Here is a 26,919-nt window from a genome sequence, read left to right on the forward strand (position 1 = left end):
ATATGTAGCTGAAGTTCCACTTTATTTAAAGCGGTATTAAAAGGCAAAACTAAAAATGCAATCTATTGCAGTTTACCAATCAGCTGTGGTGGCTGCATTAGTGGGGTTTTTTTTTTAGGCTTTTTGTTTTCACTTGGTGATCTGGTATGGCCAGTATCACACCTCCTGTATTAGAGTGGCTTCATTCGGGATCAGGGAGCTCCAAACTATGGCTCTCCAGCTGTTGCTGTCATGTTCCATGAGGCTTTGTAAAACTCTTGACATTCACAGACATGACTAGGGATGATGGAAATTGTAGTTCAAGAACAACTGGAGTGCCATAGTTTGGAGACCCCTGCTCTGGATGAAGAAACAGCTATGGAGATCAGCATTGTCAGTCTGGGGGGAAAGTTAGTGTTAGATGAACTAGCAGATCTAAATACACTAACAAATTGAAGCAAAACTCAAGCTCACACTTAATAAGCAGTTGCAGCAAACCGTTTTTTATTTTTGGGATTAAAAATTTACATAAAGGAAATAAAAGCTGATCATTTTTAACACCCGCCAGTGTTAATGATTTTTTTTGTCATCTTTTTCTTGTTTGAGAAATAAAATTTACTGGCAGGATCACCAGATAAAAATAGAAGAAAGCAGGCCTAAAAAAAAATAATGAATATGAATGCAGCCATCATATCGGAGAATTGGTAAGCTGCAAAATGTTTGCTTTTGGGTTTAATACCACTAACTCTTAGGCCTCATGCACACAGTATGTAAAAAAAAAAAAATAAATAAATAAAAAACACACCACACAAACACACACACACACACACACACAAACAAACACACACACACACACACACACACACACACACACACACACACACACACACACACACACACACACACACACACTGCTTTAACAGGGTTTGGGTTTAATACCACTAACTCTTAGGCTTCATGCACACAGAATGTAACAAAAAAAAAAAACAACACACACACAAAACAAACACACAAACAAACACACAAACAAACACACACACTGCTTTAACAGGCATTTGACTTTTTTCTAAATGCCTCTCTGTATTTGCCTATGTATACATGCACACATAGGCATTTACAGGTGTTTAGAGGCAGAAAAAGGCCCGGCACCACCAGTGAGAAGGGTTTTTGCGGAAAAAAAACACTAGTGTACTTAGGCCTGTTAACCACTTCCCGACCACCTGCTGTACAAATACTGCGGCAAGGCGGCTCTGTTGCACAAAATCACGTACCTGTACGCGATTTTAATCATTAGCCACTGGGAGGTGCATGCGGCACCAGAGCCGCGATGTAGTGTTGATTGGCCACCCGCGATTGCTCCCCACAGAGACAGAACGGCGGTCTGCCGATGTAAACAAGCAGACTGCCGTGCTGTCTGTCAGGCATGGACACTGATCTAGTGTTCCTGCTAATCAGGAACACGGATCAGAGTGTCCACGCAGTGACCCCATCCCCCCCACACAGTTAGAAACATACTGAGGGAACTCTGTTAACCCTTTAAACGCCCGATGTTAACCCCCTTCCCTGCCAGTGTCATTGATACTGTGTCAGTGCATATTTTAAGCACCGATCACTGTAATAATGTCACTGGTTCCCAAAAAAGTGTCAAAAGCGTTCGATCCGTCTGCCGCAATCCCGCTAAAAATCGCTGATCACCACCATTGCAAAATAAATAAAGATGTCATAAATCTATCCCCCATTTTGTAGATGCTATAACTTTTGCCCAAACCAATTAATATAAGCTTATTGGGATTTTTTTTTACCACAAATATGTGGCAGAATACATATTGGCCTAAATTGATGAAGAAATTAGATTTTTTAAATGTGTTTATTGGATATTATAGCAGAAAGTAAAAAAAATTGGCAGTTAAAGTAACGCAGTGCTGTATCGCAAAAAATGGCCTGGTCATTAAGGGGGTAAACAATTCTGGGGCTGAAGTGGTTAAAAGGAGAAGTATGGGTTCGGAGTTTTATCCCTAATCATACTTACCTAGGTGGATGCAGCATCAGTCCGATGCTGCATCTCTCCAATGAGAACCGAGCCATGGAACACCACCGATGGCTCGGTTCTCTCGGATCCCAGAGAGGAGAGCTGCTGACTGTCAATCAGCAGCTCTGCTTCTCCTCACTCACTGGAGCGCTGAGCTGTGGAGGGGCGGGGAGCGGCTGTCTCAGCGGCTCGCTGAGAGGCTGAGACTGCCATCAGTCCAGGCACCTGGCGGATCCAGACTTCCGAAGTCCGGATGACGCAGTGCCTGGACTGAACTTGGTGACCCTTAGGTGAAGCCCAGCCAAAACGAGTCCAGGCTGGACTTCTCCTTTAAAGCATTCTAAATGGCCAGAATAAAAAAAATATTCTGACCCAAAAAGAGTGCCATAACTACAAACACACATGCAAAATTCAGCTTTAGGTGCTTTTTGTAGCTATGCTTTTCTCCCATCTTTTTGGGGCCCTTGCCAGCGCTTCTGGCCCCTTCCTCTGTCGAGTGCCCCCACAGCAAGCAGTTTGCTATAGGGCACCTGAGCTGAGCCGCAGGTTCCCGTGTCAATTCAGACACGGAACTGTGGATCACTCCCCCTCCCCTCGTTGGTCGACTGATTGACAGCAGGAGCCAACAGCGCCGCTGCTGTGTTTCAGCCAATCAGGAAGGAGAGACCCGGACAGCCGAGGCACTCGTGCAACATCGCTGGAGTGAGATGGGACTCCGGTAAGTGTTAAGGGGGGCTGCTGAACACTGAAAGTTTTTATCTTCATACATGGGATGTATCAATATAAAAAAAAAAAAAACTTCTGCCTTTACAACTCCTTTAAGGCCTATATGGCTGAAATGTGTAAATTTTTACTGTAGGAAGTGATTATTTTTATGTCTTGATGGATCTTCAATAAAAGTACAAGATTTTACTTTAGGATGACTTGGTGTCGGACTTTTACTTTCTACAAACATCTTGTGTAAATAGGTCGGACTTGATGGACTTGTGTCTTTTCAACCTCACCTACTATGTGTACACGAGGCCTAAGCATTATTTCATTGGTTTGCATATATTTTATTATATAGAAAAACAGAATATATTCCAATTTATTCTTTTAGTACTGTATATGCTTGCTCTAGTACTGACATAACACCTCAGAGCTAAGGTTCGTAATATTAAAAAAAACAAAAAAAGTCAAAATGTGTTATTTTCAACCTATGACCCGCAAAGTACAAAACACACAAACAATTGGTTATTTGTGTTTACTACTGTATCAGAATTACTTTTATGGCCATTGTCCTTAATGTTCATTTTTGCTCCCTAAGCATAGCAAACTAGGATATAGAACTGTATAAGCGTTGGGTGCCATTTCAGGCAATCGTCCTCTGGTGCTCTAGTGACTCACATTGGGTGCAGGTGTCAAGAGAAGGAAGGAAAAAAAGGAACGAACATTCCAGTGGTTAAGCAAAGTGAAAGCAGCCCAACTCCTTTAAGGACACAGCACTGATGCATTTCGCCCCACCCACTGGGAATAGAGGTCCAAGCCCTGTGGACGAGGAAAATGCATCAGAGGTGTGTCTTAGGAGGAGTCGGGCTGAAGCCACTTTCCATTTGCTTTACCTCTGGGCTGTTCTTCCAGAGTGCATCGTTCTATCCTTCCTTCCTTCCACGTCTGCAAACTAGGATACAGTTATTTAACTTTCTACTTTCTCCTGGGGTCAAAACACAAGTGGAGCAATTAAAACTGGAGGAAAGGATAGATTTAGGTTTTGTTCATGGAGTAGAAACCCCTAAACAAAAACAATTTTTTTTCCCAGTGTTGACGTATAGGCTGGTTAGAGTAATTAATTTTTGCTACTAATTACATTACCTCTTTTGTTCATGGTCCTTGTTCTATCGTCAATTAAAATTTAATGAAAAAGAAAACTGGAACACAGACAGAGCCGTTACCCATAGAAGCCAGCTCTGCTTCCTTTCAAATACAAAAGCAGCTTGGTTACTATGGGCAAGACTCCTTGCGTCATTAAAATTTGTACAGTCCTGGTATAGGAAAGGCGACTTAAAATATTTAATAGGTTTTGCAACAAGCAGCTCGTCAAAAAAGTCGTCACAAATAGCCAGCTAAAAATAATGAAGCAAACATTGGTTGGGATAAAAAATAAATAAATAAATAAAATAATGGGGTTAAAGTCAAATAATGCTACACAGCCTTATCCAAAAAAAGTCTCTTTTGCACATGAAATAAAGATGATATATGTAGCATAGACAATTTTCTCTGGTAAAGAGCACCTACCACCAAAAAGTTTTAAAGTTATACAACATCTATAGTTACCAGTCTCTGTTTTAGGTTACCAGACATTGTAGAGCGCTAACTACACCTTTGGGCTTTAAACTGTCCATGTTCATGGGCAGACTATGGTAGAATGGAATAAAGCTAGGTTAACACCTATGCATTTTCCCTGCGGTGCATTTTTGAACACACGTTTTTTTATGTATGCTGCATTTTTATTTGGCCAATTGGAAAGTATCGAGTGCTACTTTGATGTAACTTTACACTCTGGCACTCAGTCGCATCAAAGTAGTGCAGGAACCTTTTCAAAGTCACTGCATCTTTAAGTTGCATAGATTTTAAAGGGTTCCATTAAATCAATAGTCTGTGACTTGTCATGTGTCTGTGTCCAAAGTCACAAGTTAGGGTTAGAACGCTAGCCCTAACATTTAACCCTATCCCTTAACCCTAACATGTGGCTTTGGACACAGTCGCAGCCCACTGACAGCAATGGAACCTCTTCAAATCTAAGCGACTTAAAGTCACTGCGACTTTTAAAAAAAGCTTTCTGCACCACTTTGATGTGACTTGAGTGCCAGAAAGCGTAAAGTCCCACTCAATATTGGCCAAAAAAAATCAAAACACATCACATCACAAAACCTGCTGCAGGAGAAAAAAAAAAATGCAAAAATGCAGCGCCCGAAAATGCATAGATGTGACTGTGACCCATAGGAAAGCATGTTAAATGGACTGTAGTGCATTTATGCAAAACGCACTATAAATGTATAGGTGTGAACCATGGGTAAAGCTGGATAAACGCTATACAATTTTCTTTAGATTTTTTTATTTAGAGTTACCAAAACCATATAAAATGAGGTCAAACCTAAACACTTTCAATTTGTATGCAGTCGGGAAGGCCTTTGCACTACATAGTTGAAGGTAAATCTAAAGGAAATCGAACAGAAGTTGTACAGTGCTTTTTAAAAAGGTAAATACTCAGAGACAAAATGTATTGGGGGTGAATGGGCTTATAACTCTGGGTGGGGGTTACTTATGGGGGAAGGATTAGACCCACACACACATACCGTATCTCACAAAAGCAAGTACACCCCTCACAGTTTTGTATATAATTTCTTTTCATGTGACAACACTGAAGAAATTCAAGAATGACATTTCCTGCAATGCTAGTTAAAAACACCTGAACATATTAAAAAATACGGGGGTTTGGTCACACTATATGGTCATATAGTGCTAAGCCCACTTACTGTGACAAAGTACCCTGAATTAGTGGGTCCTACTCTAGTAATGGAAGATCCTGTGTCTCAACCATGGGAGCTGAACTCCTATGTGGGAGAACTGAAGGGGATACATCCTATGCACTGGTGGCCACTAAACAAGAGGTAATGAGGAGGGGGAGGGGTGCTCCAGCTGGAACACCCCTCCCCCTCATCATTATCTCTTATTTAGTGGCCACCAGTGCATAGGATGTATCCCCTTCAGTATCCCATCCAGCTGGAGCACCCCTCCCCCTCATCATTATCTCTTATTTAGTGGCCACCAGTGCATAGGATGTATCCCCTTCAGTATCCCATCCAGCTGGAGCACCCCTCCCCTCATTACCTCTTATTTAGTGGCCACCAGTACATAGGATGTATCCCCTTCAGTTCTCCCACATAGAGGAGTTTAGCTCCCATGGTTGAGACAAAGGATCTTCCATCATATTACTAGAGTAGGACCTACTAATTCGGGGTACTTTGTCGCAGTAAGTGGACTTAGCACTATATGACCATATAGTGTGACCAAACCCCCGTATTTTTTTAATATGTTCAGGTGTTTTTAACTAGCCTTGCAGGAAATGTCATTCTTGAATGTGTGCGCTGTAATATATTTTGTACTGTTTGTATAGCAGCACCATCTTGAATTTAAACGCATTGTAGGGTTTGCCCCCCAAATATGTTTTTTGAACACTGAAGAAATGACACTTTGCTACAATGTAAAGTAGTGAGTGTACAGCTTGTATAACAGTGTAAATTTGCTGTCCCCTCAAAATAACTCAACACACAGCCATTAATGTCTAAACCGATGGCAGCAAAAGCAAGTACACCCCTAAGTGAAAATGTCCAAATTAGCCATTCTCCCTCCCCGGTGTCATGTGACTTGTTAGTGTTACACGGTCTCAGGTGTGAATGGGGAGCAGGTGTGTTAAGTTTGGTGTTATCGCTCTCACTCTCTCATACTGGTCACTGGAAGTTCAACATGGCACCTCATGGCAAAGAACTCTCTGAGGATCTTGAAAAAGAGAATTGTTGTTCTACATAAATATGGCCTAGGCTATAAGAAGATTACCAAGACCCTGAAACTGAGCTGCAGCACGGTGGCCAAGACCATACATCAGTTTAACAGGACAGGTTCCACTCAGAACAAGCCTCGCCATGGTCGACCAAGGAAGTTGAGTGCACGTGCTCAGTTATATAAACGTTTCTAAAAGTAAACGCGGCATGTAAACACGGCAATATGGACGTTTTAAACGTAGGTTACTATCTGTCAAGTTAAATCATTCAGAAGAGGTTGTAAAAACTTCCAGTGTACATGAAGCCTTATACAGGCTGTACACTCACTACTTTACATTGTAGCAAAGTGTCATTTCTTCAGTGTTGTCACTGAAATAAAATAATTTACAAAAAATGTGAGGGGTGTACTCACTTTTGTGAGATACTGTATATACACTTGCCTATTTTCAGACCACTCTGGTCTGCTCACATGATCTCCACCGCCAGTCAGTGCCGCCTGCAGGGAAGAGGAGAGTGCGCTGGCTAGTAATGCCTGGGAGTAGTGACATCTCCCATAAGCTTCCTGTGGTCTGTTTTTGGAGATCCCTCCTTTTCAATGCAGCCTACTGCTGGCTGACACAGGGGAGATCACATTATCGGAAAGTCCTGAAAAAAATTATACAGATCTTTTTTTACACAGGTTAGCCAGCACATGTGTTGGGGGGGAGGGTATCTTTAGGATTATTAAGGTTTATCCCAGAATTCTACTGGTTTTACTTTTACTTTAAGAGACGGCACCCAAGAAATATTTTTCTAATGCAAGTTGAGACAAGTGCCAAAAATTATAAAGTCCAAATAAATAAAAATGCCATAATGTTAAAGGCTTAGGTCAATATCCCTTTAGTTCTATAGCGTGAGTTTTAAATACTGTACTTCAAACAAGCATTTAAACACCTTATTTTAGACAGTATATGGATGACAGGATATCTCTAGTGCTTAACACAAGCTACAGTTCATTCATTGCACCGAACACATCCTTGTAATGAGAGAACAAACTGGCATTTGCAGAGCATGCCAAGCACATTCATAGCTGATATTTACAAAGATTCATTGATAAAATGACCACAGAGGATCTGCAGGCAACCTGTCAGGAATACAAAAAAAAAAAAAAAGACACTAAGCACGCAAGTAATAAACGCGAGCAATGCCGCCTGACTGTTCCAAGAAAGCTTCTAAACATCAACGTGCCTTGTAAACTACAGTAAAACAGCCATATTTAGTAATGTGGCTTTTAAAAACCATGGCCTGCTCCCATACGTTAACAAGGGTATTTATCAACAGTGAGGTAACCGGCAAAGTAGGGAGCATTAAACATGGACTCATTTTTCAAAAGGCTCAACCAAAATAGCTACACTCCTTTAGTAATGTTACATCCACGTGTATAAGCATTTTGTAACCATAGAAGATAAAAGAGGTCTATGTAAGAAATATGGCTTTTAAAGTAACTTTGAATAAACGGTATATTATTTTAATGTCAACCTACCACCATTGTATAAAACGGACACAGGTTCTGAACAAAAAGGGAATTTAAGTGTTACTATAGGCTCATGTAGAAAAATGGTACATACGTAGATAATACTGTTAATAATAATACACAAGTAGATGGGAAATAGCTAAATAATAATTGAATGCGCTTTAGAGCCCAGCCTCCCTTGGGGGCAACATATCTTAAGATTCAGAGGCAATGGTGAAAGGGACAGGAATGAGAGGAGGAGGAAGAATACATAACAGTGGAACCATGGAGGACACTCTTAGCCAACCTTAGAAGAGAAGTTTCATCGGCATAGTTTAAAGATGTCAATTTGTGGACATCTGGCCTGGCCAAGGCTTCTATTACCAGGTACAAATAGGTAAATCAATTTAAGATTTTTTTTTTCCAGTGGAAGAGGCACTCATTGGTCATGCATTGAAGCAAAAAAAAGGAAGAAGAAGGTTTACTGGTCTATAATAAACCTGATTATGTTGTTTCAATGCAACAATGCAAGACCCACAAAGGTCTCTTCTCTCTTCCACCAGACTACTTGTACCTACCCAGGCAGTTCTTGCTCTTATCCGAGTGCAATGCCCACCACTGGAATGAGAATTTCTTTTAAAATATTATATAATATAACATAATATAATATACACACACACACACACACACACATTAGAGCTGCACAATTAAGCGTTAAAAAAAAAATCGTGATTTTGATTCAACCCCTCTGACGATCTCTATTGCAGAGTTTGCCGATTGTTTCATATAACAAGTGGAGACTTATTTGCTCACTCAGCTGTCAAAAGAAAACATCTGGGCAGTCTGCCAAGTTTTTAACATGAAACATTGTAACTAACTCTTCCTTCTTAGATCAAAGGGCTAAACTTCTGTGTGTAAAGAAAAAAATCCAGGCAGTCTGCCAAGTTTTTAACGACATGTAAATGCAGGAAGTTTAACCACTTAAAGTCTAAATCTTTTTCTGATACTTGTTTCTTAAGTTAAAATTGATATTTTTTGCTAGAAAATTACTTGGAACCCCCAAACATTATATATATTTTAGCAGAGACCCTAGGGAATAAAATGTCAATTGCTGCAATATTTTAGGTCACACTGTATTTGCCCAGTGGTCTTTAAAACGCAATTTTTTGGGAAAAAATACACTTCAATGAAAAACAAAAAAAACAAACAAAAAAAACAGTAAAGTAAACTATGGGTAATAGAAAAGGACATCCTCGGCCTCAGATGCTGGCATTTCCCCCATAGCAGAAACGATTCCTTGTAGGAGTTTTACACAACTGCCCACCGCCACTCTCCGGCATCTCCGAAACAGTGAAAATTTCCCCCTGTCAGAACACAATAGCTCAGGGGGAGATCACTGAACTAACATCGAATTGTTAGTACAGGATCTCCTCCCAAACTCCTCAGCTTTTTTTTCCCCTTCAGCCAACTGGGTTGAACAAAAACAGATATTTAGTTTCAGGCACACTGTGTCCTAGGAGCCTCTGTAAAAGTCTATTCGTGCTACAAAATTTGTAGCAGTTTCACTGATATATTTACAAAGTGAAGTAGGTGGTCACAAGCAGTGGCAGTTTTTTTTTTTTGGGGGGGTGGGGGGGGACGCAAACAAACAAAAATTCAGAAAGAATACAATTTTAAAAATGCAGCCTCACAGTGCCCCATTAGGAGCCGCCACTGTGCCCATTTAAAAGTTAACACTGTGACCCCCTGTCCGCTCACTATCTGCCCAGCACGTACCCTATATCAGCGGGGCAGCAGGTGACGGCGGTGAGCTGTGTCCTCCTGATAGGTGTCAAATCACAGCGTCTGATGGGTAACACACATGCGCTTCCCGATTGGCGGAGGGGCGATTCAGTGTTAGAACAGTGAATATTCATTCACTGCTCTAATACACCTGGGTGCTCTGCGGTTGCAGTTCACCATTTTTGAAGCCTAGTAGAGAGTCTATGGCTCTAATCAGGTGCTTCAAGAATACACCTCCGCCGCTGGAATCCAGGAGCCCGGAAAGGGGCCGAATGCCTGAATAGGGGGCGACGGTGGCCATGGATAGATTCAAGCAATGCATGAATCTATTCATGATACATAGAGGGGGGGTGGCTGGAGAGAGGGGGCGACGCACCGCCACTGTGTGTAAATAGATCGGTTAAATATACAAACAGTCATGCCAACAGGCCCAAAACATACATCCACATACATAAAAAAAGAAAAGAATTCTATAATTTTTATTACACACACACACACACACACACACAAAATATGTATATTTCACACACACACACTATGCCGAGCTGCAGGTGATGCGACAATACACACAAGAAACATCCTACTGACTGGTACCACAATAAATTGGGATGAGAGTGAAGCCATTAAATCTTAAAAGACAAGCATATCTAAACTTGAAATCTTTTCCTGTTACGAGAAAATAAGTTGGACAATAGGATGCGCAAGAGCTCCAAATTTTGCAATACAGATAAGCATGGTATGCATGTGTAAACAATTGAATTTGTTCCACAAGTAGGAACAATACAAATGTAATCTGAAATGGGGAACACAAGAAAAGAAACGCTAAACAGAAGAAGTGTCTGAAGATAATTTCGTTTGAATAGTGTGACAAGATATGTCATTTGCTTGTACTGGAAGCACACAAGTGAGGCTTTATGAGGAGACATTCAGGATTCCAAATAAAATAAAGCTGAAATCATTCATGTATTTGCTTCCTGAGAATAGATCACTTGTATTTTGGCATTCTGCAGTAAAAATGCATATTTGTTTAACTCAATTTTTTACAACAACCTCAGCTATGCCTGCATCATGGTCCGTGGATAAAGTTTAAAGTATTAATGCCCCATGCACATGGGGGGCATCCATGCCAAGAACATACTTTAAGGGCCCAGTCGCATCACATCCTTATGCTGTCATGCACTACAATGTGTTACAAAGTGCAATAAAAATGAATGGGTTAAAACCACAACTTATACAAAAAATATATATTGTGTTGTACTGTGCTACACAAGCTGTTTTAAAGGTGCATTGTGGCGTCATTCACAATGAACCACACCACAACACAATAGTGATACTGGGTCCTCGGGGGAGCTACTTTGATCACATTGTAGCTTTAGCTAAACCGAAGAAATACTCAGTTTTTCAAAGGAAACAAATACTCCCAACTGAATTTTGTTTATTATTGTCCAAACAAGGATATAATCCGACATGAAGCATTACTCAAAACTGGCATTATACTTTCCTACGTCTACCACAGACCGTTTGCTCATAGCTGTCAAACATATTTATGTTCCATTGGTATCTGGTATGAATGGCACGAAGCATATTAAACACACACTTCATGTTTGAAGTAGCTGTCCTAAACGACAAAACAAAACGTCACTGAGCAGAAGTGGAACAACCTGACCTGCCAAGCCATATCCAATCAGGAAGTTCACGGCAATCTACAGGAAGCAGTATGCTAACACCACATCGTTCTATTAATTAGACAAATGTCTCTCTGCTCCCTGCTTAAAGGAAATAGGATAACTCAACATCTAGCCACAGAACCTCAAGTATCATCCGTCAGATAATTTGCCAGATTTATTCCCTTTGCAATCAGAGCGCCATTCGTTGTTTCTACTCAGAAATATGATGGCATATAGTATTAATGTGTAACTAAGTGCTAAGAGAATCTGCATACCTTGCCGAGACACAAGGGAAGGTGGTAACAATTCAGTAACCTTAGTAACTTTAGGAAAATAAATGACCAAAAAATTTCCAGCCCAAAAAGTCTCCCTCCCAGTAAACTGACCCTTTGATTAAAAAGTTTGGGGACCTCTGGTCTAGGGGATGTACTAATACATTACCTCCCTTAACCCATGGTCTGCCAGTGCCTGAATGTGGGTGGGTCCTCTTCATCTCATACAATGCAGAACCAGAAGTGGCTGCTGGTCCTGCATTGTACATGACATCAGCAACTAATGCCCCGTACACACGATCAGATATTCCAACAACAAAATCCTAGGATTTTTTTCTGACGGATGTTGGCTCAAACTTGTCTTGCATACACACGGTCACACAAATATTGTTGGAAATTCCGAACGTCAAGAACGCGGTGACGTACGACAAGCCGAGAAAAAGGAAGTTCAATAGCCAGTACGGCTCTTCTGCTTGATCCCGAGCATGCGTGGAACTTTGTGTGTCGGAATTGTGTACGCACGATCGGACTTTACGACAACGGATTTTGTTGTCGGAAAATTTGAGATCCAGGTCTCAAATTTTGTGTGACGGAAATTCTGATGGAGCCTACACACGGTCGGAATTTCCAACAAGCTCCCATCGAACATTTTTCATCAGAAAATTCAACCGTGTGTATGGAGCAAAAGGGTGTGACATGACTACTCAGAGACTGGCAAGAAAAGACTTCAGAGGACCAGTCAACAACCAGAACTGGTAGGGACAAAGACTATGAAAGTTAGCAATATACACTATATTACCAAAAGTATTGGGACACCCGCTTTTACACGCACATGAACTTTAATAGCATCCCAGTCTTAGTCCGTAGGCTTCAGGCTCTCAGCGGCTCACTCAGAGGCTGAGCCAGGCGCCACCTGGAGCAACTTCTGTGATGTCAGCAGATAGACTTCAGCACGCTCTCTACTGAAAATGGGTCACAGGAGTGCAAAACTAACTGCACTCCTGTGATCCACAGGAGAAGTACAGATAAACAAGCTTGGAAGGAAGGGAGACTGGGTGAAGTTGGTAGTCCCAGCAGCAGTGACAGTGTGCCACTGGAGGGCTTTGCTTTGGTTGTATACCCGCACATCAAGAAAAAAAAAAAATCCTGCAAGGCAAAGGCAGATTGAGCTAGTATGCACCACATCTGACAGACCTTCAGCCGGGCATTCACAGCATATGCGCCGCTGACATGGCGAGCAAGAGGCTGCATGCAAAAGGGAATATCTCCTAAACCGTACAGGTTCAGCCTTATTATAGGCTTACCTGTAGGTAAAAATTACAAATTAGGGTATACAACCACTTTAAGGTAAGTCTTTCATACCATGCTAGTATGCAATGCATACTAGCACTTTATGCTCTTAAAGTGTTAACCCCAAAAAAATAAAAAATATTGATCCCATTTATTTGAAGCATGTTATACAGCACAGTGCTTGTGCTGTGTCATTTGGCCCCCTGTATCACCTGAAATTCCTGGCTGATCCTGCCAGTTTCTGCCCTCCCCTCTGTAAACTGACCACGAAAATCAGGGCTGCTAAACCCTGACACCGTGGTCAGAGTATATGCCTCCATCAGCTGCAGCCCTGCTCTGTGTCCGTCTCCCTCTGTAAAAAAAAAAAAAAAAAAAAAAACACAACACACACAAAAAAACAAAACCCTGTGTTTTTCTTCTATAGTTCCGTCTATTATATAAAATATTAAGCTCCCCAGTGGATGTAATTTTTAAAAATATGCGGGATAATAGCTCACTTCAGAGCACCATTCGGCGCTCGCTTACGTGACTGCCCGCCGGTCTCTCCCCACCCCCACCCCGATGACGTCAGTGGGGGTTTCCCAGCACCTCCCCCTGCAGCTATCAGATCGGGACAGGAGACCGGCAGCTGAGCGCCAAATGACGCTGTGAAGTAAGCCATTATACAACATATTTTTTAAAATGACATCTACTGGGGAACTTAGTGTTATATACCAGAAGGAATTATAGAAGAACATTTTTGACCTTAAACAATAACTTCCAAGAGGAAGTTTTTTTTGTTTTTGTTTTTTTTGCAGTTTACTACTGCTTTAATATTATCCTTCTCAGTTTGCAAACTAGCCTAATCTAGAGGATATACATTTGAGTAGGAGAAGGACAAACGTTTGAAGCGATCCCCCTTGCATGCTTTTACCAGATACAGCTAGAACAGTCAAACTGTCACCCAGATACGGCAACTACAACAGATATAGTTGTGGAACACATCCAGCAATAGGGTAGTAAAAAAGCACTGCAGCACTTCAGAACACTGGACGAGTATTATTTACAGACTATGTACATGTCAGCAACTGAGTGGTTTAGAAATACAACCTGCCATTTATTTATAAGCTTGAAAATGTGCACATCTCTCTGTAACGACAATAGACCTGTGCCAGAAAGCCTTCCGAAGCAAGGATGAGAAGATCTGAAAGCACTGGAATAATCCAGTATACTTATAGTGACATACGAAGAACATCCAGGTCTGCTTGTCTGCAGATCTTACTTTTGTCAAGCATATATCTTGCAGTACTAGGTCTTCTTTTCAAGAGAAGTGACCTTTGCCTGTTATAACTCACGGTTAAATAACATCTACATACAAGGTTAAGCTTTTACAGGTTTTTTTTCCTACAAGGGTTCCTGCTTATGTGAATGCTCAAATATAGGTGTGAGCATAAGCACATTTACCATAATTAATATATACAGTACATATAACCTACCACTGCATATCTTGGTTGCTCAGTAAATCACCAGGCATTACAATGTAATCCAGTCTTGGACACAAGCCAAATATAAAGAGCATGTAAATATCTCCAGCTTTGCCAACTTCCTCTGCTTGAGGCCAAAGAATAATTTGGTTATGTCTGAAACACTAGACTGTTTTTCAAAGTGCAAAAGACGGATTGTGTTGGCAAACTTATCCCAGAACGTGATACAGTCTTTCTCAGGTGTAAAGAATTCTTAGCGGCTGTTGCTATTGTTTAAAGCCCAACTCCAGACAATAAAATTTAAAGTGGAAGTAAAGGCTCACTATAAGTGTTCTTAAAAAGGTGGTCTTCCCTCTCCCCCTACCAGTGCTGTACAGTCTTCCACAAGCTCCAGCTCCCCTGTGTCAGAGGCATCTGCTGCAGGGGAGGAGAGGGAGCACCGATAATAGATGGGCAATAGGCGACATCACAACTCCAGGAATTCACAGCCATTGTGGAGCGCTCCCTTACACAAGAAAAGCTGAAGCTTGTGGATTGCCTGACCACAAAAAAAATTTTTTTTTTTGGATCCGGGCTGCTCTGTGCAAATCCACTGCACAGAGCTGGTAAGTAAAACAGTTTTTTTTTTTTCCTATAAAAATAACAAAGACTTTACAATTACTTTAACTACACAGAAAGAACTGCAGTATGGATTAAAAATCTCTGAAGCGATAGCTCAGGCAGCAACAAACCCTATAATGATCAATTGAGAAATGCATGCCTACTTAATCTCCCTATAAATTTAATGTGGCCTATGGGGAGGCGCAGACAGGGGCAAGGCACTGACACCTTGTCTCTTCCCTGAGTGGCTCTGTCACAAGGGTGCACAGTTTCACCGCCGCTGGATAATGAAAGCTGGATAATGATACAACAAGAACTCTGCTCCACTCTGGAAAGACAGCAAGCAAACCAGCATTTGACATTTAATTTATTTGAAGTCAGATTCCCACTCGCTATCCACTAACATGCTCCTATTTCTCCTCACATCGGTGTCTTCTATCCTCAAAACTATCCTTACTCTACCCCTCCTCTGTACCCCACAGCATACGCATCACCCTCACTCCTACCCCCATCACCTCCTGCAATTGCTGAACCCACATGCTCACCTAAACACCAGGGCAGCAAGACATGTGCGCTCATACACATCCCACTCACATCTTACCTTCCTCACCCTCCTTCTCCTAGTCTCAGGGGACATTTCCCCAAATCCTGGTCCTCCATTTTCGAACTGCAAACCACATATCCGACACCCCTCCTCCGCTGGCAAATGCCCCAATCCACTGACTTTAATTTCTATCCCCCTGCTTCCTAAAACCAGCCCTCCCAATCTCATGCGCCCTTTGGAATGTCTGCTCCATCTGTAACAAGCTCACATCTGTGCATGACCTTTTTCATCTCTCATGGCTTTAACATACACACCATAACTAAAACCTGGCTTCAAAATTTTGATTCAGCTTCTCCTGCTGCCCTCTCCCATGGTGACCTCCACTGGACTCACTCCCGCAGACTCAAGGAATAGAAAGGAGGTGGAGTTGGATTCCGTCTATCCCCACAAAGCACCTTCTAATCCCTCTCTTCTTTCGAGATACACTGTATTCATCTTTTTTCTCCCATTTCTCTGAGATTGCAGCAATTTATCAGCCTCCTGGACCAGTATCGTGCTTTTTTGATGCACTACTACTACTCTCATTTTTGGTGACTTCAACATCCCTGTCAATGTTAACAGCCCAGCTCAACTTCACCTCATCTTTTGACCTAACCCAATGGACATACACTTCCACTCACTCCAATGGTAATACCCTTCGCCCACCTCTGCACTCCTGGCAACCTCACTAACACCCTCTTTCCTTTCTCTGATCACAACCTCATCAGTTTCACTGTATCCTTGCCTCCAACTACCCATCCCTCCAAGCAGCAAAGGATTACTTGTAGAAACCTTTGCCACATTAACCTCTCTCTTCTCTATTCTGACCACTTATATGACAATCTCTCCCCTGTCCTGGCTACGTCTATCTACACCAATTCACTCTCATCACTGGACGCACTTGCTCCTCCAACTACACGCAGAATCAGGCCCAACCGTTGTAACCCTGGCAAACTGACAACACTAGAAATCTCAAGAGACATTGCCCTGCTCTTGAACTACTGTGGCGCAAAACCAGATGCCTGCAGGACTTCACCCTATATAAATCTGCCCTCCTAAGATACAATTCCTGCCTCCATGCTGCCAAACAAGCCTACTTTGTCTCTCTCATTAATACCTTGTCATCCAGTCCCTGTCAGCTCTTCTCAACCTTTAACTCTCTGCTTCGCCCCCCACCCCCTCTACCCACCAACTCACTCACTGCCCAAGAGATTGCCAATCACTTCAAAGACAAGAATAATGCAATTTGTGAAGACACCACCACTGTGCGTAAATCTTCCCCACTCAACATACCTTGCCTAACAGCACAGTCAACGCTCTCCTCTTTTGAACTGGCTACTACTGAAGAGGCTACAAAACATTTTTCAGATGCCCACCTAAACAATTGTCGCCTGGATCCTGTTCCCTCACAGCTTCTACAGTCACCCTCTTATTCTCTGCTCCCTCACATCTTCAATCTCTCCCTCTCTAGTGGCACCTTCCCCTCCCCTCTAAAACATGCCCATACTTAAAAAGCCCTCACTGGACCCCACCAACCTAAACAACTTAAGACCCATCATCTCATTGCTCCCATTCACCTCTAAACTTCTAGAACGCTTAGTCTACAACCGTCTTAGCTTCTACCGCAGTGAAAATAACCTTCTTGACCCCTTACAGTTTGGCTTTCGCTCACAGCACTCCACGGAAACTGCCTTACTAAAACTCACCAACAGATTTACTAACTGCTAAAACCAATTGCCACTACTCCATACTCCTACTGCTTGGCCTCTCTGCGGCCTTTGATACTGTTGACCACCCGCTCCTTCTCAATAAACGGTTTCCTTGGCCTCCAAGATTCTGCTCTATCCTGGTTCTCCTCCTACCTATCACAGCACTCCTTTAGTGTTTCCTACAACTCTGTCTCCTCTCCTTTGCCCCTTTAAGTGGGGGTCCCCAAAGGCTCTGTTCTTGGACCCCTTCTCCATCTACATCTCCTCCCTTGGTCACTTGATAATCACCCAAGGCTTCCAATACCATCTATACGCCGATGGCGCCCAAAACTGTCTACTCCTCACCTCACTCCTTCAGTCTCCTCTCACATTACTGACATATCAGCATGGATGTCGCACCTAGGGCTGAAACAACTAATCGATTCATCGACAACTAATCGATTATGAAATTAATCGATTACTATTTTCATAATCGATTAATCGGCCAGTAAAAAAAAGCTAAAATTAGCCCTATATAGTACACAAAGAGCAAATAATCTCTACTGTAAATATTACTTTCACTGTTGCACAGTAAAAAAAATGAATTTTTTATTTTTTTTTAACTCCATTATGTTACTAAATGTCTTAGCCCTGGTTCCCACCCATGTGTTTTTTGGTGCTTTTTGCAGAAACGCACTACAGTTCATTTAACGTTCACATCTATGCTGTGTATTTGGAAAGGGTCAAGGACCTTTTTCAATGCAAAACGGTGCTTTTTTGGTTCAATATACTTCAATGGAGAAGCTGCAGAAAAGCATGTAATATTACAGTTCTGTTTGAAAATCTGCAAAACAGTCTAGAATTTTTTTTTTTTTTTAATAAAAAAAATTTATCTGAGTCCAGATTCAACCTCTAATAGTATATAGAGTATATCTCTTCTGTCTGTTATTCTCAGAGAGGATTAAAGATTTTACTCCCTAACCATATAGTTGGTTATCTATATTTAACCCTGTGTATAAAGATATTTAGGAATAAATTGCCTTTTTTTAAACTTTACATATTTACTAAATTATACACCACACTTTTTTTTAAGGTTATTAACCGATTAATCGAAACAATAATCGGCCAACTAATCGATTATGAAAATAATCGTTAGTTGCAGCCCTAGTCGCACCACTTCCTTAAACAAGATCTCTCTAAAACCAAGCTGGTAATATTCCCCCTGCTCGGTGCCCCCCTCCATGACTTTTCCATCAAAATCAATAATGCAACCATCAATCACTCCCCTCATGCTAGGGTACTAGGTGTAATTCTAGACTCTGGCCTGTCCTTTCAGCCCCAAATCCAAACGCCGATGAAAGCTTGTAGATTTCACCTCCATAACATCTCTAAAATACGCCCCTTTTTAAAAAAAAATAAAACCACCAAGCTACTCATTTTACTTCCTTGTTATCTCTCGCCTTGACTATTGCAACTCCCTTCTCATTGGCCTACCTCTCAATAAGCTATCCCCTCTGACTATTATGAATGCTGCTGCTAGACTTATCCACCTTACCAACCGCTCAATGGCTGCCACCCCTCTCTGCCAAACCCTACATTGGCTACCAATCGCCCAGTGACACTCAAGACTTCCTACTCTCAAGCTCCCTTGTCTCCTCCTCCCATGCTCGTCTTCAGGATTTCTCCAGATGCTCTGGAACTCTCTACTTCAACCTGTCTGGCTATCTTCTACTCTAGCTGCCTTCAGCCAATCCCTGAAAACTCATCTCTTCAGGGAAGCCTATCACACCACCAACTATTCTTTAACCACTTCCATCAGCTCATTCCCCACAGTTACTACCTTTTGTACCACCCCCCACCCTATTAGATTGTAAGCTCTTCTGAGCCGGATCCTCTTAATCCTCTAGTATTTTATTGTATTGTAACTGTATTGTCTCCCTTTTATATTGTAAAAGTACTGCATAAAATGTTGGCGCTATAGAAACTCTGTTTATTAATAATAATAAATTTAGATCTACCACTACTGTATGCAGTGCTAGGACCTGCCTGATCAGATAGGTTAGGAAGGTCCCCGTATTACATAGTTTTGGTACAAGCTGACTATACAGAAATTGTATGGTCAGATTGTTACATTGATAGTGAGCCTAAGATTTATAAAAGAACTACAGTATGTAATAGGAAGTCCTACCAAAACTTCCCATACAATCTGTATCCAATCATGAACTATATGGGGGTGGTGTGTTTCACCCCCCTCCCCCCCCCCAAGCCAAACCAAAACTGTCCTGAAGCTTTCACTGTTAAGATCTGACATTTTTGACAGATGCACTTTCCTGTCCTATCCTAAGACAGCCAACTCAGGGAAAAAAAAAAAAAAAAGAAGTTTTAAAATCGGGGAAGTTGGAATGGATTTCCATCTCTAAGTTTACTCAGCAAAACATGGCAGAGACCTGATGTACATGCTACTCAGAATCCCTCGCTACCTAAAAACACCAGTGAATTCCACTTGATTTTCATTTATACAGAACATGAAATGAGGAAATCAGCTTCCATAAATCTTCTTTCAGGCCTATTCAAAGCTTGTGTAACATTTTCCATAAAAAACACTAAGCCCCTTTTATCATTACATTTATGGACAACGAAACGGCAGCACATCCCTAGTTGGAAAGTTAAAACTTGACTAAATTTGGATTCAACTTTTGCTTGATTAACCCAAGAACTCAGAAGTCCTAGGGACATTGTGCTTCTAAGCTGAAATACTTCTCCAATCTGAAATAAAAAGGCACAAACTCTCCAGGAACTACAAGAGAAATGGAAGGCACTCACACCTAGTGCATTACCAAAGATAATTTAATAAGAAAAAATGTTTTATATAAAAGTGGGCACTCAAAATGCAACTGACAAAAGGCCATAAAAACAATGCATGGACATGCACAGAACACGGGGTACAGCTAACTCTTTTAGAGGCGCACCCCCTTCCTCAGAGCTGAGCCTAGCCTTTAAGTTCCTTCTGGATTACCCCATCTGAGGAAGGTAGCATCCACCCAGTTTTGGATACCATATATACACCTTTCACATCACCATTTTATCTGACATCTGTTACTCCACACCTTGGAAGACCTATTAGCGCTGGAAGTGACTGTTTTTTTGCATCACAAACTGTCCAGGAACACAAAGGAAACCTAGGAGGTTCAATACAGCGAATGTCAATTTCTTTTTCAAGCCCTCATGCACTCTAAAAACCACACATATAGGTATACAGAACTCGGCCATAAACTTTATGTCCATTGACAGTTTGGGGAAATAACATTGATTACCCTGTTACAATGGCATCTGAAAGTTTGTGGGATATATTAGGCAGCAAGTAAACATGTTGTCCCTGAAGTTGATGTTTTGAAAGCAGAAAAATGGGCATGGCAGTTTTTTTGTGTAGGGGACTGCATAGATGCAGACCTGTGTCCACAGCTGAAAGTGCCTACAATGCGCACTTGATCAGAACTGGACCATAGAGCAATGGAATAAGGTGGCCTGGTCTGACAAATCACATTTTCTTTTACATAACGTGAATGGCTGAGTGCATGTGTGTTGCTTAGAGATGGCACCAGGGTGCACTATGGGAAGAAGGCAAGATGGCAGAGGTACCAGCACCATGGAAATGCTTGCTGGTATAGCGGGCAGCATGTAGGGCAGTCCAAGCATTCAGAAGCTGGCAGAAGTCCACCTATATTTAGGCTGGCCATAGATGGTTTGAATCTCAGCTGGTTCAGCAAGTACCAGCCAAGGTTTGAACCATTTATGGGCAAGGCTGAATGTACCCTAGTTGATTTATCGATCAACTTGGGTACAACCAGCCTGGCAGATTTCACATGCCATTATCTCTAGCGACTGGTAGAGCCGCTAGCAATAATCACCATCTACTATCTGGAGGGGAGACTGATGACTCTGATGTGAAAGGAAAGCGGGACGACAACTGAGTATGCGGATGTGATGGAGGACCCCATTTTAGACTAAGGGGGCCTCGAGATTTTTCATTGCCTTGACTAAAGAAGGTTGAAAAACACTGCTCCAAAGACCTGGTGCTAGGTTAATTGGCTACTTTCTAAAGTGGCCCTGGTATCTGTATGTATGCATGCGAGGTAGAGAACTTAAACTGGCCATAGATGGTACAAATCTCGGCCAGTTCAGTGGGAACCGGCAGGGATGGCTTCCCCCACCCAGAGAACACAATGGCCCTGCAGGAGGGATTACCCTGCCAACACTGACCTTGTCGATGGGGGAAGTGAGCAAATTTCTTTCCTGCAGCCATGGTTTGCAGGTAAGAAATGTGCTCTGTCTATGGCCAGCCATAGATTGTAAGCTCCTTGAGGCAGGGACTTAATGTGAATGTACAATATATGTAAAGTGCTGCATAAACAGTCAGCACTATACAAGTATTTATACCACAGAGCACATTTCAGATGTGTGGCAAGGGCAACCACCAGTGTAAATGAGCCCTAAGTACATGGCCAGTTTTTTATCTCTCCACACTATTACATGAACCTGAACAAATGAACACGGTCAGATGGTGTACATAGTGAAAAAGCATGGAACAGTTTTCCTTTAAAAGAGAAAGAAATTGATGGAATGAAAAGAGCTTTTATGTGGCAATCCACAACACTTTTTAAGGCAACACTGGCCTTGATCTGAATGTCATTTAAAGCCCATTAAGATGTGATTTAACTACCCGCTAGTTCCGTAATAAAATCTTTATGTAAGGTTTAAATAAGAAATATGCATTTTTATTACAAGCTGGAGTTAAAAGACAGATATTTTTCTTAGCTCTGCCAAAGACTTTTTTTTTTTTTTTTAAACGAAAACATTTTCCAAGTCAGAACTAAAAGTAGTAGAGAACATGGAATTTCATTGGTCTGAGTAGTACATAAAAAGTATATCACACTTTCTTTTCTTTGCTGTTCATGGGACTGAATAAATCAAAACTCCACTTTCTGGAAAAGACAGGTTCACTTGGAAGAATTCTGCTTTTATACTGCGTAGTGAAAAAAAAAAAAAAAAAAAAATACAAAGCATAACCTGTCTTGGCTATAATCTAGCGGTGAAGACGTTTATTTGAAGCAATAAACATTTAGTTTCCTCTTATCTTTAAATCTAAGCTAATAACTCTGCAACAGTGTTACAGCCTGTCTTTTACTATTTATTACAAATCAAGAAGAACAAAGAATGAAAGAATCAGATGGCCCATAAGCATCATATATACACAGCAGATTAGGATTTTACAGTTTTTAATTTTAATACAACTCCATAGGCTTGCTGACAAGTTCACTCTTGTTTAATGATACCTCAATGGATAATTGAAAACATAGTACGTGCTCTTGCCTTACAGCACTGAGGTTCTTGGTGCAATTTCCATCAAGTACGGTATCTACTTAGTATTTTGGGCTTCGAAAGAATTTCTACTTACAAGCCAAAAGCATATTGGCTAAAATAACGGTCTATTCAAAACTGGTTTTTAAGTGTTATCACGTTCCTGTAAAAGTTTATTAGGGACCTTCACGCCTAAAATTAACTTTTCCTTACTGCAACCTTATGCTATTTAGCCTTTTGCTGACCACCTAACGCATATATGTGATAGTATGAAAAGTGGCCTTTAACGTCCAGACACTGCATGTTTGTTAATAGTGGCATGAGGTTCTTTGCTGGCACTGCACTACCAGCACCCCGACCGAGCTGTCACCAACAGCTCTTAGTCACAGCTTCTGTTTTGACAGCCAGCTAGACAGGTTCCCAATCATGTGACTGCTGTGAAAGCCAATCACAGTAGGCACATGATACAGCAGGCGCATCTCTCTGGGCATTAAAGCCCAGTTAAAGAACTGCTAGGAGCCAGTGTTCGGGGTCAAAAACATGATTTTTTTTCGGGGGGGGGGGTGGCATTTGTTTAATCCAGCCAGCTCTTACCACTGTCACCCCTGCTTTTGCAACCTCCTGGGAAATGCGACAGGAATATCAAGAGTAGGCATGGACAGTGGCTGGACAAAGGGGCACATCATCAAGGATCAGCTACAATAACCCAACAGGCAGTGAGCTCCTGAGGACACAGAAAGGAATGGGTGATGGCGCATCATCTAGGACATCAAGAATGACACTGGAGAGTTGACAAAGTGCAGCATCAAGGACGGGCTGCAAGAATCAAAGAGGCAGTGAGCTCCTGATGAGACAGAAAGCAATGGGAGATGGGGCATTATCAAACATCAAGGATGACACCAGAGGGTGAACAAGGTGGTGCATCATCAAGGACCATCTGCAAGAACACAAGAGGCAGTGAGCGCCTGATGACACAGGAATGAATGGGAAAATGGGACCTGGCCTAGCGACAAAAGTAGCTAATCACAGAAGAACAATGCTGGAGTCACTGGGTAGGCGAGTATGTGTTTTGAAGCGAACCGAGCAATACAGCCAAAAAAGGATAAACACCCCCCCCCCCCAAAAAAAAAAAAACAAAACAAAAAAAAAAAAATAAGAGGGGGGCCCGAGGGGGGGGGGGTAAAGTCTCTTTAACCTCTTGATTACCATGCAATGTATATATGCGGTTGCAAGGAAAGTGTGCTTTAACACCCAGAGCCAATGACAGCAGTCACATGATACAGAAGCCATGCCACCTCCCAAGTATTGAGTCCACTTAAAGGGTGCCTAGGAAATGATGTTAAGGGGTTAAACGGTAGGCTCTTCTTGTGCTGGGAGTGAGGACAAAAGTCTAGGTACAATGCTGCATAACATGCTGTTGCCACATACCAGGCGATTAAAAAGCCATCAAGCTTGGAGAGTTTATTCATTGCGCTGCACAGCCCACATAGTCCAGCACTTCTGCTCAAAAGAATGCATGTTTAATGAATGTAGCGGCTTGACGTTAGGATTAAATAAAAGACGCAGAGCACGTTGGTGGCTTTTCTGCTAGTAAATAAATAATCCAGTTCCTAGGTGGCATTGTTTATATAACTAAATAAAAAATATATAAATAATAATAATAATAATAATAATAATATTATAAATATATATAATTTTAGTAATCATCAAAACTGACACCTTGTACATAACTAAGAAAAAAAATTGTAATACTACTACATATTTTTTTTCTTAGTTATATCCAAGGTGTCAGTTTTGTATAATAACAACAACGTTAAATATTTTTTCTTAGCTATATACAAGGGATCAGTTTTGTCTTTTAATATTTTTATATAGAAGGCATCAGTTTTGTATAATAATATTTGTATGTACAAGGTTTGTTTTGTCTAATAATAATATTATTAAAAAATCTTGTATATAACAAATCTAATACTACCAGAGAAAAGTGAGCCCTGGTATTAGGAATTTGGGAAGTGTCCTGTGGGTTTGTAGGATGACAAGGCGGACATGGACCCAGCACAGAAGTCATCTCCTTCCAATACAGCGATGCTCCAACACCTAGAATAGGGGACAACCGCAGATGCAGCCGGAGCTCCCAGTTGGACTTGTATGAAAATTGTACATTGTATCAGTTCCATATACTTGTGGAAGATTGCTCCAGCCTGGCAGGCACATCAGGGTTCAAATGACAGGCCAGTCATAATGAATGCCTAATGATTGTCTACATATGTTTCTAATAAAGCCTCCCCCAGGGCCATGCTCCACAGGCACAATCTGATTATTTATTTATCCTGCCCCCCCCATCTACAATAACACAGTAGAGTAGTAGAATGCAGGCTCAGGAGCTGAGCACTTAATGTCCCCAGGCTGGAAGAAGTATTACTGCTCAGGTAGGTTGTCACCCTGCTCTTACCTGAGACACCAGAGGGATGAGGGTCTGCTCCACTGATTTAGTTTTGATCTCTAAGCCGGTGTCCATGCTGAATCCAGAGGAGGATGAAGAGGAGACCCCACTACTGCTGCACGGAGAAGTGGCCATGACTCGCAGATCAGTCCCAGGCTCCCTCCTGTACTCACACACCAACGAGTGGACGTTTCCTCCGACCGATCTCCGGGCTCTATGGACCAAACTCCGATCACTCTATGGAGACATCACAGATCCCTCACCATGCTACAGACGGTCAGCGCTCCGATGTGTGGAGTCCCAGCCTGAGCTCCCTCCTCCCGCCCCCTACACAACCCCTCCCACATCCCCGCCCACCACCAGGGAGGTCACCTCCCCCCAGCCTGCAACTTTCTCATTCTTCTCAAATTCCTTTCTGCCTGTCCTAAGAGAGCAAACAGAGCTGATCCTTTCTTCCCTGCCATCCATCCATCATCATCCATCCATCCATCATCATCCATCCATCCATCATCCATCCATCCATCCTCCCCTCGTGTATTTCTTGTGTTTTTCTTTCTCTTGTCTTTGGAAAGAACTTTGGCCATCTTCCTTTTAATATGAAATAAAGTTTATCATTATTATTTTTTATTTCTTTTCTGATCGAGGAGTAATCGTTGTGTAGTCAACCACTCATTTGATCGATATAACCCACCCGGGGGGAGTGGATTTCACACAATCGTCACTTATGGCGCTCACAAACACTTTTCAATCTTTTTTTATCTGATTCATCAAATCAAAACGATGGAATCCGCAAACAATCGGCTTCCCTTCTGATTTAACCACTTCAGTACCCAGGCACTTACCCCCCTTCCTGCCCAGGACAATTTTCAGCTTTCAGCGCTGTCACGCTTTAAATGACAATCGCGCGGTCATACAACACTGTACACATATGAAATTGTTATCATTTTCTTCCCACAAATAGAGCTTTCTTTTGGGGGTATTTGATCACCTCTGCCATTTTTATTTTTTGCGCTATATATTAAAAAAGAGTGACAATTTTTGAAAAAAAAAAGTTTTTCTTCATTTCTCCTTCACTGATGGGCACTGATGAGTTGGCACTGATAAGGTGGCACTGATGAGGAGTCACTAATATGTACAATTGATGGGCACTGATAAGCGGCACTGATAGGTGGCAGTGATGGACATTGATAGGTGGCACTGATGGGCATTAATAGGCAGCACTAATGGGAACTAATAGGCGGCACTGATGGGCACTGACAGGCTGCACTAATGGGCACTAATAGATGGCAATGATGGGCAGCACTGGTGATGAGGTACTGACAGTCATTACTGATGGGCACTAATTGGCATCTGTGAAGGGCACTGACAGGCATTACTGATTGACACTGATTGGCACTTTGGTGGGCATTGACTGGCAGCTGATGGGCAGTGGTTGACAGGTGTGGTGGGCACCTCTGATGGGGGCTGAGCTGATAATCAATGCGCTAATTATCAACACAGACCGCCCCCACTGACAGGAGAGCCGCGGATCAGCTCGCCTGTCAGCGCAAACCAAGGAAAGCTGTTTACAGGTACTTCCTGGTTACATGCTGTGATCAGCTGTGATTGGTCACAGCTGATCACATGGTAAAGAGCCTACATCATAGGCTCTTTTGCACGATCAGAGTTGCGGTGTGTCAGCGACACACCACACCATCGATCGCCACGCTGCGTGCCCTCACGCGCAAACGAT

General features: G+C 42.0%; 1 protein-coding gene across 1 annotated transcript in view; it reads right to left on the reverse strand.

Moving 5' to 3' along the window:
• The window catches only part of CTNNAL1 (catenin alpha like 1), a 448,383-nt gene extending 422,869 nt beyond the window's left edge, over positions 1 to 25,514 (reverse strand). The window contains exon 1 of the mRNA XM_073630832.1: positions 25,197 to 25,514. Coding sequence (XP_073486933.1) covers positions 25,197 to 25,322 — 126 coding nt within the window. The 5' untranslated portion in view covers positions 25,323 to 25,514. The remainder of the gene's footprint in view (positions 1 to 25,196) is intronic.
• Positions 25,515 to 26,919: the final 1,405 nt, after the last annotated feature.

The sequence above is a fragment of the Aquarana catesbeiana genome, linkage group LG05, assembly GCF_042186555.1.
Source record: "Aquarana catesbeiana isolate 2022-GZ linkage group LG05, ASM4218655v1, whole genome shotgun sequence".
In the NCBI taxonomy this organism is placed as follows: Eukaryota; Metazoa; Chordata; class Amphibia; order Anura; family Ranidae; genus Aquarana; species Aquarana catesbeiana.